Source organism: Gobio gobio, assembly GCF_949357685.1.
Source record: "Gobio gobio genome assembly, chromosome: 10".
In the NCBI taxonomy this organism is placed as follows: domain Eukaryota; kingdom Metazoa; phylum Chordata; class Actinopteri; order Cypriniformes; family Gobionidae; genus Gobio; species Gobio gobio.
In genome coordinates, this window is record NC_137116.1 from 48,466,212 (window position 1) to 48,482,417 (window position 16,206).

A 16,206-nucleotide genomic window follows, 5' to 3' on the forward strand; every position below is an offset into this window, starting at 1 on the left:
ACATTTAAATGCTATTATTAAATAATAATGTTAAAAATGTTCTTTGTTTCATTGGTTTAAAAACTAATTTTAAATTTTTTTACTAATTAATAAAAAAAATTCTGTAGTTAATCATGATTAATCGCATTTTTAAAAAAGTTTTTAATATTTTGATATTGTAATAATTCCAGTTACTCTCCAAATTAATGTAGAAACATTTTAAAGATAGCATATTTTAAATATGTGTTGTAATGGCATCTTTTTATGAATGAAGGCCAGTATCACTGATACTAATATCTCTATGAAACATAATGACATTACATTACAGTATAACTGAAAGCTTCCAATTTCAACATTTATTAGGCTTTAAAAAGAAAACTTTTAATTTAATTGAACTTAAAACAATCTTTAGATAAACCCATTATAATAAATGTTATATTTACCCGTGGCCTTCCCTGTTAGACATGGTCTACACAGAAATTGAATAAAGATATCAACATCTTTCTTAACTGCATAAATGATAAATGAAATATAGATAAATCAAAATTAAACCTACCATTTTTTCTGTTCCCGTTGTTCTTTGATGAACATTAATGACAGACATCATCAGTGCTCCTGTCACTTTAAGAACGGCCGCTGACGAACATGACGCGGATCTGACGCGCTGTCACGAGAATATAATTTTCTCACAAGTTCATTTAAGACGTTATTTAACTCATTTAAGACTCCTATTATGAGAATACTCGACAAAACTGGCATTTTGGCAAAATTCTCTGTGTTGTTATTTTTTGTTCCAGAGCGAAAGAAAACTTGATGTGTGCACGAGACTGGCGTGTGTGTGTGTGTGTGTGTGTGTGTGTGTGGGTCAGGGTGTCCCTCGATTAGCTCCCTAGCTTCCTAGGTGGTGAATCAGTATATTGTGTACATGAATGTGGCCGACTCTCTGATCAGTGCCCTGACTACTGAACTAGGGAGTGGATTGAGACGCACCCACACAGACAGGACATTGATATACAGCGCGTTCTCTTGTGTCTTGTCGCGCTGGATTGTTTAAAAGTTTTTACAATAAGAATAAGAGCGATCATATAATGTAACGCTGGGCAAAAATGGATATAAAAATGAACGCTGCGTTAATTGCGTTAAATATTTTTAATGCGTTAAACTGAACAAATTAATCGGCCGCTTTAACATGTTAATCTGCCCATCACTAATTATTATTATTATTATATTTTGTAATGGATAATGTATCATTGTTAATAATAATTAATAATAATTATAATTATTATTATTACCTTTGATAATTGTTAATGTGTCATTAATAATAATAATTAGTTGTTGGTAGTAGTAGTAGTAGTAGTAGTAGTAGTAGTAGTAGTAGTAGTAGTAGTAGTAGTAGTAGTAGTAGTAGTAGTAGTAGTAGTAGTAGTAGTAGTAGTAGTAGTAGTAGTAGTAGTAGTAGTAGTAGTAGTAGTAGTAGTAATGTTATAGAGATTACTTTTACTTTGCTGAAGAAAAGGACACAGGAGAAGAAAGTTCAACACTCTTACTGTACTTCAACAATAAAAACAAAACAAACAAAATATAAAGCACAAATATGAGGTTTATCTAAAGCCATTTTTGCTTATTAGTATGGTTGATTTGGATCATCGAAGGGCAGCAGCAAAAACATTGGTTAATAAAGTGAGATTAAATACATAAAGTATATTACAGCTTTGCGTAATATTAGTTTGCATTTCATCTGTTTTTTACACAACGCCTCTGCACCTTTATTCCTGATTTTTCTCAACATGGGGACCGGAGCGGTGTTAGTCAATAAATGGGAAAGTAAAAAAAACCAAAGTAAAAATTTGAAAAAGTAACTCCGATATTGTGTTGTAGACTTAGAAGTAATGCGTTACTTTACTAGTTACTTGAAAGAAAGTAATCTGATTACATAACTTGCGTTACTTGTAATGCATTATCCGAAACACTGGTAGTAGGCAGTAGTAGTAGTAGTAGTAGTAGTATATTAGTATTATTAAATATATATCATTGACAGTTGTTTTTTAACCAGAAATAAAGAACACTTTATATATTTTAACAATAAATAATAATTTATATATTTTATAACAACAACAAAATTGTTGTTAGTATTGTTATTAGTATTCTTATTATTAACACTATTATATTTTTTTAATTATTACAACATTTAATAAAGGTTAACATGTCCTGAAACTGTGATCAATATACATATTCTCATGACTGTAACACTTCAGAGCGTTGCAATGCGTAGTTTCACTGTTACTTAGTGTCTTCTAGTAGCACATTAGCAAATCTAGTGATCTCACCATTTGACAACAGCTACTGGCATTGCAGAAATAGCTGTCACATTTATTAGGTTTAAAAGGACTTATGTAAATGATGAGATGCTTTAGCCTAGCCTGTGTGTGATTTGTGTGTGTGCTTGTTTTGTTTGTGTAGTATTTCCCAGGTCGTCTGTCTGTAAAGAGTGCACTGAAGACCGTGGACAACTGGTTACAACTACAGAATGGGGAAGAGATCAAGTACAGCGATTTGAGAGATGTGCTGGACAATGCTGTGCAGGTTAGTTATGCTTACCTGAGCAGAATATCTCAGAAAGTGCTCAGATTTTTTAGTTTTCTGTCCATTTATGACTGTATTAGAAATTATAAATATGAATTTTGACAACCAGACATTTGATATAGCAAAGTACTGTATTTATTTGAAAAGGTACCTAAATTTGTCAATACTTTGACGTAAGCATTTCTCCACTTAGACTTGGGTCATGAGGTCAGTGTATTGGGATACTGTCACTCATTTAAATTTATTTAAACATCTATTTAAGCTGTTGCAAGCATAATTTCAAGCCATGCCATTAAACATCACATGCAGGTTGCATAAAAACAATTTCGTAAGGCTAAGGTATAGTGATCATACACTATGGTTAGAAGTTCAAATGTAGTAAAAAGTGCTGTGTTTACTTTAAATGATCAGTCATTATTTACTGACTCTCATGTCGTTCCAAACTGGTATGGCATTCTCTCTGGAGATCACAAAAGAAGATATTTTGAAGAATGTTCAATGAAAGTCAATGGGGTCCAAAACAACATTGGACTCTAATGATGTTCAATGGACAAAAAACACTTTTTCAAATGTAAATGATGACAGAATTTTTATTTTTGGTTGAACAAGATTATATAATACTGTCATGAGGCTCACATGCCTACATACACAAATATACTCTGGAGCAGTTGACATCATTACCTTTTAGCCACCCAGTCAATGAATCAATAAGGAAGTAGGAAGGCGTCCTATAAGGAAAAGAGCTGGTGTCATCAAGATCATTGCCTCTTATAGACACGCCCACCAATTAACTGCTGAGTGACTCTGCACAACAGACTGACCAGTGGGAGATCTGGATTCATTCCAAAACAGACCAAAGAGCTTAAATGTTGTTTGATATTTGCTTTTATTTATGCATTATGTGAAATCTGATTGAAAATAATCCCCTGAGGAGATTTCATTTCCTATAACAGCCATACCTGCTTTAATTGCAGTATCCACCTTACTTCATTTGAGGAGTGACTGAAAGGAAAATTGATTGACTTCAATTGATTCTTGTCGTTTAAGTGAAACAAGTCAATTGAGACTCCATTTTTGTATGTGTGTGTGTTTTTTTTTCCAAGACGAGCGATGCAGTGTTGCCTGAGGGTGTTCAGTGGGTGGGCTGCCAGGGATCTCAAGCCCAATACCGTGGATACCCCTGTGCTGTTTGGAAACTCTTTCATGTGCTCACGGTGCAGGCTAAAGAAATTGGCAGCTCAGGTACTATTAATAGACACAGCGCCTCAACTAGACCACACTATAAGTTATCGAGTGAATGCTCCCTTCTTTTTTTAATCATTGTAAGTAGTAGTTTTCCAAATGTATGGCTCAAAGCAAAGGCACAATGGTGATGGACCGTCTCTTGTGGGGCTCGAACCTACAACTTAATGGTAACTAGACCAGACTACATGAAATGGCATACCACCCATATTTCTTCTGTAATATGACATATTTCAAAGCAAAACAGAATATTAAGTGAGCTAAAATATTGAGCAAAAACACCAGAATTGGTTGAAGTCTAAGTGGCCTTGGTGGCATCATTCGAAAAGGGGAGTTGCTTATTACATTTTCATGAAAGATTTTTCTGTGCAATAATGTGCACTGATATTTACAATCAAATCAAAAACAGTTTTCCTGTAGCTAAACCCGTAGCAAGGTAAGGTCATGGATTCGATTCCTATGAAATCCATGATCAAATGTATACCATAAATGCAATATACAGTGGGTTCCACAAATATTGGCAAACTGACTGTGAAAATATGTTTTTGTGATTTCTCTTCTTAGTCTTTCATTCAAAATATTCACAATCTTACCTTCAATTAAAGTCAAATAGGTGAAAACATTTCAGAAAAACTGTATATGTATTCCACAATTATTGGCACCCCTTCATTTAATACTTTGTGCAACCTCCTTTTGCCAAGATAGCAGCTCTTGATCTTCTCCTTCTGAGACCATTCCTTCATACAGAATCTCTTCAGATCCTTCAGATTCAGAGGTCTATACTTGTGGACCCTTTTCTTCAGATCATCTCACAGGTTTTGTATGGGGATTGGGTCAGGGGACTGCTATTTCCATGTCAAAAACCTTCATTCTGTGGTCAGTGAACTATTCTGCTGTTTATTTTGAGATGTACTTTAAATCATTGTCCTGCTGGCCAACTACGGCCCAGTTTAAGCCTCCTGACAGGGTCAGTCGGGTGTTGATTTAATATCTGCTGGGACCCTGGACAGGATACACGGTATCATAAACTCCATGGAGTACTGTGTATTCTGTCCAGGGTCTTTGGAAGAAAATTAGAAGAAAATGAAAGATCAAGTTTTATTTTGGTCTCATCTGACCATAAAACCCAGTCCCACTCTAAGTTCCACTAATGCCTGACTGTAGGTGCATGAGATTGCTGTTTGATGCAACCAAATACTTTTATTTATTTATTGCAACCTTCCCAAACAAGATGTGGTCATAGGTTAGGTCTTATCATAGTTTTGGAGACTTTCTGACCCCAAGACCCAACTAGCATCTGAAATACTTTGATCCTTACAGTTTGTTTGGCAACTCAAACCATCCTATTCAGTGCGTGTGGGGCCAATATAGACACTTCCTCTTCCAGGTAGATTGTTACCATCTCCAGTGTATTTAAACTACGTAATTATTATTGCCCAGATAGTGGAAATTCCAACAATTAAACCATTTTACACTCACTTAAAGGATTATTAGGAACACCATACTAATACTGTGTTTGACCCCCTTTCGCCTTCAGAACTGCTTTAATTCTGTGTGGCATTGATTCAACAAGGTGCTGAAAGCATTCTTTAGAAATGTTGGCCCATATTGATAGGATAGCATCTTGCAGTTGATGGAGATTTGTGGGATGCACATCCAGGGCACGAAGCTCCCGTTCCACCACATCCCAAAGATGCTCTATTGGGTTGAGATCTGGTGACTGTGGGGGCCATTTTAGTACAGTGAACTCATTGTCATGTTCAAGAAACCAATTTGAAATGATTCAAGCTTTGTGACATGGTGCATTATCCTGCTGGAAGTAGCCATCAGAGGATGGATACATGGTGGTCATAAAGGGATGGACATGGTCAGAAACAATGCTCAGGTAGGCCGTGGCATTTAAACGATGCCCAATTGCCTGCACAGTGGTACAACAGTGGTAACAAGGCATGACGGATCCATGTTCTCATTCTGTTTACGCCAAATTCTGACACCACCATCTGAATGTCTCAACAGAAATCGAGACTCATCAGACCAGGCAAAAATGTTTCAGTCTTCAACTGTCCAATTTTGGTGAGCTTGTGCAAATTGTAGCCTCTTTTTCCTATTTGTAGTGGAGATGAGTGGTACCCGGTGGGGTCTTCTGCTGTTGTAGCCCATCCGCCTCAAGGTTGTGCGTGTTGTGGCTTCACAAATGCTTTGCTGCATACCTCGGTTGTAACGAGTGGTTATTTCAGTCAAAGTTGCTCTTCTATCAGCTTGAATCAGTCGGCCCATTCTCTTCTGACCTCTAGCATCAACAAGGCATTTTCGCCCACAGGACTGCTGCATACTGGATGTTTTTCCCTTTTCACACCATTCTTTGTAAACCCTAGAAATGGTTGTGAGTGAAAATCCCAGTAACTGAGCAGATTGTGAAATACTCAGACCGGCCCGTCTGGCACCAACAACCATGCCACGCTCAAAATTGCTTAAATCACCTTTCTTTCCCATTCTGACATTCAGTTTGGAGTTCAGGAGATTGTCTTGACCAGGACCACACCCCTAAATGCATTGAAGCAACTGCCATGTGATTGGTTGATTAGATAATTGCATTAATGAGAAATTGAACAGGTGTTCCTAATAATCCTTTAGGTGAGTGTAGTATAGCCAGTTTATGATTTGTGCAGCTCAACAACCTTTTGTCACACATCATTACTGTATTTCAGGTCTTTCCCATAGTGATGGACGACTATAGGAATTTTACCTCTGTGTCACTTCATATTTAGAGCCCAGTGAAACAGGAAGTCATGGCTTATCACTTAAGTGCTCCTGATCACTAAGACAAACTTCAAAACATACCATGGGAATATACTTAAGTTAGATTTTTACCAATCATTTTGGCAGACATATTTTGGAGACAACCATTTATCCCATATTTATATTTTGTGTAAATTAACTTCAATTAAAGGTTACATTTTTGTGAATATTTGAATGAAAGACTAAGAGGAGAAATGGCAAAAACAAATGTTCACGCTCAGTTTTTCGTTCATATTTACCAAGGGTGCCAATATTTGTGTAGCCCACTGTAAGTCGCTGCCAAATGCACAAATGTAAATCTATTAAAAAAAGGGTCCATTTTGATGTCATGTCAACTTTTTCATGATTTCAGGCTTGTAAAAAGCAACGTTATCTTTCAGAAATGCATTATGCTAAAAAGAACAAATCAATGAAGCATCAGCCAGGAGGTGTGTCTGCTTTGTTGATCTGTAATCTTTTTGTGCGGTTTCTGCTACAGACCTTACACCTTTCAGGCTTATGTAAATGAAACACTGTAAGTGGTCTAATGAAGCTGGGACTGAATTATGTGGCCCATCTTGGCCTGTTGGTGACCTCGAGAGCTGCCATCAGCTGCCCTGTGTCACAACCTTCAAGGCCCTTTGGAGACAGATGAGCCCTGTCTATTGTGTAAGGAAGGCTGACATGCATCTGTATTAGGCTGTGTGTGGCCGTCTGTGCTTTCCTCAAGCATGCTTATGGTGCGTTTTGTTGCTAAATCCATCTTGATTCCATACAAATACACACCAGAGTGTCACATTCCAGGAAACCAGGGTGCCAGTGTTATTCTTGGGGCTTGTTTTGCTGCTGGAAAAGTAATTGTGTGTAGGTAGAAGAGGGGGATTTGTTTAGATTACTGGAATCTGAAGGGTTAATATAAGACCCAGTGAACACAGCTTCTCCACTCACACTTAATCCAGCAGCTTACAGTGGGCGGAAGAAGAGCGGAGGGGGCATCTGTGCGTGGATGCGTGTTTGTGTTTGTGCGAGCGTTTGGAGGGGGGTCATGTAACCTGCAGATGGAAGGCCAGGGACGGGGTGTCCATCTGTCCACTGGCAATGCTCTGGATTATGTCCACCAGCTAAACACAGAAAGAAAGAAGTGCACTAAACACAACACTAAACTAACTTGGAGAGCATTCTGGGTTAGAACTGACCTGTCTCACTCCTGGTACCTGCAGCGACTTGTCCTCAGAATGTGTTGTGTTTGAGAGAATAGATCTGGGTAATCTGGGGTCCGGAGATTGGTTAGTTTGTGGCCTGTTGTGTGTCTGAATTAACAGGTTTCTACATTTTTGGATGGATTACTGAAGTTCTCACGCATTAGTAACCAATATCTAACTATTTTACTGGAGAGGGTCATATGTTATATTATATAGAATTGTTATTTTCATTTTTTTTTAATTATGTAGTATATTTATACTGAGAAATTATGCTTTGTTAGCAATATAATAACATTTTATTATTATTGTTGTTTTTGTTATAAATGAATATATAGGATATTATAATATATATTTTATATCCTTCATGTACCCAAATTTGGCAGTGCTTCTTTTGCAATCTCACTTTCATTCTTTTTTTTAAACTTCCTCTTTTTGTCCATTTCCTCTTTTCTTTCTTATCTTTCTGTCTCTTTTTCTCAGATCCTCAGGAAGTATTGCAGGCGATGAGAGGTTATGTCAGCAGTTTTTTCGGATGCAGGCCCTGTGCAACTCACTTTGAGAGTATGGCCCAGGAGAGCATGGATCATGTGACCTCGCTGTCTGCCGCTGTCCTCTGGCTGTGGTCTCGCCACAACCGGGTCAACAACCGCCTGGCAGGTCAGTATTTTCAGTGTAAACAAATGTTAAGTGTTAAATATAAACGACTAACACTTAACATGCATACAGTGGCCGCAAAAAGTATTTGAACAGTGTTTTGGAATTTATTTCCACTTAAAATTGGAAATACACATTTATATTTAACTCACTGCATTAAAAACACTTTTCTGAGTAATTTAACCAACTGGTTTCAAGTCAGTTCCCCTCAAGTTCACACAGGCGTCCTAGCAGAGTAACCATAGGTGTCATTCATCAAAAATTAACTATGTTCATGTGACCAAAAAGTGTCACAATACCTTTTGTCTTAATTTTGAACAGTATAATTATTGGCTATCATTTCATAACTTAAAACCTAATAAACCTGTTTTTGTCATGTTTATTTGTACTATATTTCTGTACAATAAGTGGCACTTGTTATGGCTTTTAATTTTGTACAAATAATCTTTAACCAAGGATATAATTCAGTCCTGTCACCCCTGACCATAGAATAGAGCAGGAGAAAAGAAGAGAGCACACCAGGAGTTTTTGGGTGGATTTTCCCTCTCCAGAGCACGAGTGCAGCTTCTTCCCTTTAAATCCCTTTAATTCGACGATCCTCTGGGCAGACACCAGCTGTCCTCTTCTCTTCTATCTGTCTATCTCTCTTTTTCTCTCTCCCTCCACTTACATCCATCCCTTTTTCTATTTCTCACACCTTCTGTTCCTCCCCTTATAATTTCCTGTTTTACAACTACAGTGGTGGCTTTCATTTTATTATTAAATTTTTATTCATTTATTTAGTTATTTATTTTCTGTTTTGTTTTGTAAGTCACTTTGGATAAAAAGGGTCTGCTAAATGAATGAATTTAAATCTAAATGTTTTATTGATTTAGTTTTATAATTTTTTTTTATTACTCATTTATGGTTCTGTTCAGAACGTTGTTACCTTACAGTTTAATAAGAATTCACTAGTAAAAGTGACTGCAAAGAACTGGCTACATTGACATTTAATAAATAAAAATCTTAGTTCTCTCTCTGACAACTTGTCAACCTGCATGGCTGTTGTCCATAAGGGCTATAAAGGGAGTTAGTTGCCTCTCTTCACACTTGCTTAATTCATTTGTTTGTCCTCTTTTGATGTCTCCTGCCTCTTTAGCGTCTGTTCCGTTTTTACCAGCCATGAAGTCATGAATAATTGGACAAAAGTCCCCCATCCGTGTCCCCCTATGGCTCTTCTGTGTCCCTGGGTCCCCTGTCACTTCTGCTGATTAGGTCTCACTGTCTCTTGTGTCCCGGGAGAGTCGTTTCCGCCGCTTGACAATTGATACAGCAACAGTGTCTCCTGCCTGGGGCACGCGGCCCTCTATTCCCCAGACACCCGGGACAGCAGGTGGCACACGCCACGCCGCCGGCATCAAGCCTTCCTCTGCTTTGTAATCTCTGGCCCAAGTAGCTAACATGGAGTGTGTGTGAGGTGGGTGGCACTCTCCCCTCCTCCTCCTCCGCCTCCCACCCTCCGACACCCTTTATTCCTCTCGGTCCCCAAGAGGGACCCTCCTTCTCCTGATCGTGAGCCTCTTTAGTAGTTCCCTCCCATCTCGCACACAAACACACACAGCTAACCAGGCATGAATAGTGGCCTATTAGTATCACTGCTGCACAATTAATTTAACTGGCATAAAGCAACAAGCCTCAGCCCAGCACTGCAGTGGGCCACTTGTCGAGGGTGAGACGCCTACAGAAGGAAGACAAATAAGTTTAGCTTTGTGAAACTGATTGGGAGCATCTTTATTTGCTCTCCCTCTTCTATGCTTGCTAACTGTATACTGTTTTTAAATATTATGAGAAATGGTATGCAGCATGCAACATATGATCTCACTGCATTTCTTAACTCCGCAAGTGTCCATTTGTTAACTCAGAAACCAATGTTTATTTTGCTTTTTTTTATTATTGTTTTGTGTAAAATCATTATTTGACCTGTCTGCCAAAATCGAGGAAGAGATGTAAAACACTACTATGTTTTGGTTGCTAGTGTGTTGCTAAGTGGTTAAGGTGTTCTGAGAGGTTTTTAAATGAGTTGCTATATAGTTGCTACTTTCTAGGGTGTTCTGGGTAGTTGCTAGGGCATTGCTATGGTGTTGTTAATGTGTTCTGAGGGTTTTTTATGTGTTGCTGTGGTTGTTCTTAGGCCCTGTTTACACCTGGCATTAAGATGCGTTTTGGTCGATCAGATCACTAGTAGACGATGGAGACACATTCCTGTGTACACCTGGTGTTTAAATCCATCTCTTTTGTCCACTTTCAACCACTTCTGTCCTGATTTCTTCAAGGGGAGGGTCTATGGGCTGGTAAATTTATGGGTTTTTTCAGATCTTTCGATCAAATGGACAAAATAAGTTAGTGCAATTTACATATGAACACGACCGGAGACGACAGAAAAACATACAGAGAGCATCAGCTTTTGTTTCTGCTCTGATAGCAGCGAAACCGTGCCAAACGCTGTGTGTGTGTGTGTGGAACACTTTCCATCTTCCAACCAATATTGGGTCTTCAGCCAACAAAGTTTAAATCCCATCTGGCTAGCACTCTTCCCATAATGTTTACGCATTAGATCAGTAGGCGGAGAGAAGTCTTTTGTGGCTGTTCGAACGCATTTGACCACATGAGCGTCTACACCACGAAAGCAATCCAGTCTAGTTTGTTTTTTCGACTACCTCTGAAAGTGGACATGCTCAAAACGTTTTAGACCCCGTTTACACCTGTATTTAGTGTCGTCCACTTGTGATCCGATCGACCAAAACGAATCTTAAAACCAGGTGTAAACCGGGCCTTAGCTGGTTGCTTACTGGCTCAAGTGAAAAGAGCCTACCCACAATTGTCTATTTTGGTTTAATATTTAGGGTTAATACTTATGATTACACTGAGTATGTGTAATGGTAATATAATAAATCATGGTGCCAGAGATCAAGTCAGGTATATTGCACTGTGGCTTATATTATTTCTCTGTATTTTTTTGCATACTACAAAATTAGTAGGAATAGTATGGGAGTATGCCATTCCAAGCATACCTCTGGTGTCCTCTCTCTTCCTCTGCCTCTCCAATTCCCCAGTTTCTACGGTTCTTTTGAAAATCCCAAGAAGAGGTTTAGCCTATGTTTGTTTTGCATTTGTTTTGTCAATCCTCCAATCCACCCTTCATCTGAACACAGGAGCCCTGCCCACCCATCGGCACTCACATTCACTCACGCTTACCGGAACTGTCCTACGTGACGGCTCCTTCTCTATTCACACGCATGAATATTAATGCACCGCCCCAGCAAGCTTTTGTATCAATGTTAACAGTGCTACAGCTGAAGTCACCTCTGTGCTGAAGGGCTCTATGATTATAAGTAAGATCTTCATAGGCATTGCATCACATCACAGCCAGATATGAGTGCTGTCACAGAGCAAGGCATAAAGACCCCTGGGTTCCTGTAGACGCGTAGTAAAATTGATGTATCTCTTATGTAAAGTGCGGTATGCAGAGTACGTCCACACATGCATATATACATCAGATTAATCTACGTAAGAGATGGGGGAGGGATGTAAACTACCCGCTGCTGCCACCTCTTGTAGTGTCCCGGCCACCCCCTGACATCCGCCACAAGCAATTTATTAGCGGATGCCTCCGTCCGGGGTGGCTTTTGGGGGGGAGGAAAGGAAAACATCTGAAGGGAAAAAAATAGTAATTCATTAGAGGGAGAGCTCCAGCACAGAGGTGATGGCTTTCATATTCAATTTGGAGATGGTGGCGTGTTCATAGGGGGTGTGAAGAGAAGAGTCTGGTGCGTGTGCATGTGGATGGGGAGGGGTGTGTTGTTCACCCCAACCTCATCTATTATCTTCACAATCCTCCCTCTGGGAGAGCCCACAGGTCTATTGATCATGTCTTTAGACCTGTCACACACACACACACACACACGGTTCTCACAGCCCCTCAAGGTTGGGCAAAATTCAGAATTTTGTATGACAGGAAGAGAAATTGCAACAGAATTTCAACAGTTTCTCAAACCTTTTTTTCACCTGATTTTGCTCCATTTTGACTAATTATGCCCCTTTATTTTCTATTCACAGAATGAATTTTGTTCAGATTTTAAGCAACAAAATATTGTTTTCAGATACTTTTATAAAACTAAATATTGAAATCAACGTTTTAAATGAATGATCATGTAATATATTAGGTAAAATAGAACATTCTGGGAAATGAAGTGTTCTACTCCACATATATTTTAAGCTGTCAACTAACATAATTGATCGCATTTGGGCTTTTCCCACTTAACTTAACCCCAAGTTAAATAATTGATCTTTTAAACTGGGTTAAAGCCAGTTGTAACCTTGGGTTAAGCAATGTTTGACACCTGTAAATAGAGATTAGCAGGAGATTCTCATGAAAACATGTCCAGGTCACATTTAAATATAAATATATAATAGATTTAATATGAAGCCTTTTAGACTTTTGCAGTGTGAAATTATATTACATTATTTTCATAACAAATTAAGCATGTTTTGCCCTCAAATTCACATTGTTTTAATACATGCAGACAATTTGAGATTTCTTTTTTTAAATTCCCATTGTTCTCAGTAATAGTTCTCATTTGATTCTTATTATTTTAATAGTTTTTTTACTTTATTAGAGACAAAATAGTCTTTTTTAACCAGGATAAATTAAAGGTTGTTCAATAAATACTACCATGATGTATAAATTGTTTACAATTACAATGTAAATGACATTATTAAAAACAACAACAATAGAGTAATGAGGGTGAGGTTTATTGTTCAAATAGGCTTCATTTTCTTGCGAAATATAATTTCTAATTCTTTTGATTATTAGGTGAAATACGACCTGGCCATGTTCTTTAAAAAAAAGACAATATTGTATACTTTGATAACATTTGATAACTAACAACAGTGGACAGGCAAAAATTACTTTGGATTAGAGGGTTAGTTCACCCAAAAATGAAAATTCTGTCATTAATTACTCACCCTCATGTCGTTCGACACCCGTGAGACCTCTGTTCATCTTCGGAACACAAATGAAGATATTTTTGTTGAAAGCTGATGGCTGAGAAAGGCTTCAGATAGGCCTCCATTGGCATTCAGTACATTTACACTCCCAAGACCCATAAAAGGCACTTAAAACGTTGTTACAAAGTCCATCTCACCACAGTGACTCTACAATAATTTTACGATGCGACGACAATAGTTTTTGTGCGCAAAAAAAATCAAAATAACACCTTTATCCAACTTGTTCTTGTCTTCCGTGTATGCCTCCACGACGCATGCGCGAGAATATTACGCAGATCCGGCGTTCGGACACATGACCCAGAAGCGATTTGTTTACAAGCAGAGGAAGACGCGCGTGTCTAAGCTGTTGAATTCTACATTGATCGTGCTTTAGGTCTCGGCGTAGTTCTCAAAATGGGGCTAAAGTGTGCATTTCATGGATTCCCGAACGCCGGCGCTACGTCATATTCTCGCGCATGCGTCGTGGAGGCACACACGGAAGACAAGAAGAGGTTGAATAAAGTCGTTATTTAGATTTTTTTTTTGCGCACAAAAACTATTGTCGTCGCATCGTAAAATTATTGTAGAGTCACTGTGGTGAGATGGACTTTGTAACGACGTTTTAAGTGCCTTTTATGGGTCTTGGGAGTGTAAATGTACTGAATGCCAATGGAGGCCTATCTGAAGCCTTTCTCAGCCATCAGCTTTCACCAAAAATCGTATAACCAGGTCTTACGGGTGTCCAACGACATGAGGGTGAGTAATTAATGACAGAATTTTCATTTTTGGGTGAACTGACCCTTTAACAATTTCAGGTGTAAAAGTGTAATAGTGATTTAATAGTTAATTGTCTGAACTCCTCCTTTGATTTATGCTTGATTTGGTTTATAAAACTGTTTATGAAATTATGAAACTCCGTTTATGATAGCTGATGGCTGTTTTTCTTATCTTCCACAGGAGAGCTCAGTGAGGACCCCCATTTCCCTAAGATTCAGTGGCCGTCTCCGGAGTTGTGTCCTAGCTGTCATGGTGTAAAGAGGACCGGTGATCACCACTGGAACCAGGAGGCGGTGCTGACCTTCCTCCGAAACTACTTTTCTTCAGATCGCTTTCTGACAGACTACCTGCAGGACGAGACCCAGGCTCTCATCCAACAGAGGAACCGCCTGACGGCCGCTCGGATGGAAAAAGAAGCCGGGCGTGGGATGGAACGGAGAGCTCGAGAGGTTCTCGACAACCACCCTGCCGAAGAGCCTCAAGAAGAGGAGCAGGAGGAGGAGGAGGAGGAAGAGGAAGAACCAGCGCTGGAGGAGCAGGCTGGCGAGCCGTACCCTGCGGGATTGGAGGGAATGGGGGTGGCTGGAGCAGACCCAACCGATAACCAAACACCGTGGGAGAAGCCACAGCGTCCGCAGTCCCAACACAAGCCAAGAATCGTGGGACTGAAACTACGGGAGCGCCAGGAGGACATAGTAGACCTGGATTCCTTTGTAAGCCAACATTATAAAGCCAAAGCCCTCCGAGCTGCAGCCATGTCTGGAGTAGTGCGACGGAGGAGTCTGCAAAAGAAGGAGGATGCGGAAGACCTCCAGTTCGAGGGAGGCTGGAGGGTGAAGCGAGACCTGGGAAGCCAGGAAGAGATCTTCGGTGCTGGGGTCGGGATAGAGCCATACCCAAGACCCCAAAGCAAGCGCTGGATGTCCCTGCTCAGCGTGGGATTCTCCAGGCTGGATGTGAGCCTGTGCGTCCTGCTTTACCTCCTCTCCACCATGTGTCTGGTCGCCATGTACCTGTATTTTAAACTGAGGATAAAGCTGCGACGTGCTAAATTGTCTCTGGCCTAGAGCATCGCTCCAGCGTAAACTTTTACTTTTAGCAGGAATGACCAAATCTCACAAGCTGTGGCTACTAGAGAACCTGACAGCTTCAATGCCAAAGTAACAATGTACAGAGATGACAAAGTACGAGGTAATTAAGAGAGTAATGCTAAAAAATGCCAAAGTCTCATTTTACAGACCCTACGCTTGTCCATGAAGGGCTTGTGGTCTGAATTTTTTGCATTCTGCAATCTTAGAAGCATCTTATGATGGCATTTTTTTAATTGTAATTAATGTCTTTATTTGTTTAAACATTTGTTTTTATATGACCACTCAAAGAAATCTGCAGCACACATTGTATAATATTCTTGAAAAATAACATTTGGATTTAAGACATATTTTATCACAAAAACACAGCATTTTTAACATGCCCAATCTATGATTGTGGTCATGATAAAAATACACCCCTCAGTGGTAGAGCTACATCTGTATGTGTGTTTAAACCATTTAAATTTTGTCGTGATCTTCATCCTGATCAAATATTTTAAGATATGAATGTGTATTGCAAAGCAACTCTAGCTGAAACTATCAGAATTACAGACATTATGGTTTGTGTCTGTTAGGTGAGCAAGAACTAAAGAATGTGAGTGCTTTGATCTTTAAAATCTGATTAAAACTATTTTTTCTAAACGCGTCTTCGTATCGTTTTTAAAACTCTAGTTGTATTTTTTTCTGTTGTACTTCTGCTTTTTTTTTTAAAGCCATGTTTACTTTACATTTCCAATAGTTTCTTAGTTAATGTGCATCACAAACTAATCTGACTGTAGTCAGTCAGTTGAAAAAGTAACAGCTGTAATACAGTACACACAAACCACTTACTGTATGACGGCAACAAACTCTGATTTTAGAACACATTATTTTCATTT

General features: G+C 39.0%; 1 protein-coding gene across 1 annotated transcript in view; it reads left to right on the plus strand.

Annotated features, from left to right (window-relative positions):
- The window catches only part of qsox1 (quiescin Q6 sulfhydryl oxidase 1), a 38,522-nt gene extending 22,555 nt beyond the window's left edge, over positions 1–15,967 (plus strand). The window contains exons 9-12 of the mRNA XM_079827217.1: positions 2,440–2,562; positions 3,666–3,804; positions 8,265–8,441; positions 14,421–15,967. Of these exons, the coding sequence (XP_079683343.1) occupies positions 2,440–2,562; positions 3,666–3,804; positions 8,265–8,441; positions 14,421–15,307 (1,326 nt within the window). The 3' untranslated portion in view covers positions 15,308–15,967. The remainder of the gene's footprint in view (positions 1–2,439; positions 2,563–3,665; positions 3,805–8,264; positions 8,442–14,420) is intronic.
- The last annotated feature ends 239 nt before the right edge of the window (positions 15,968–16,206 follow it).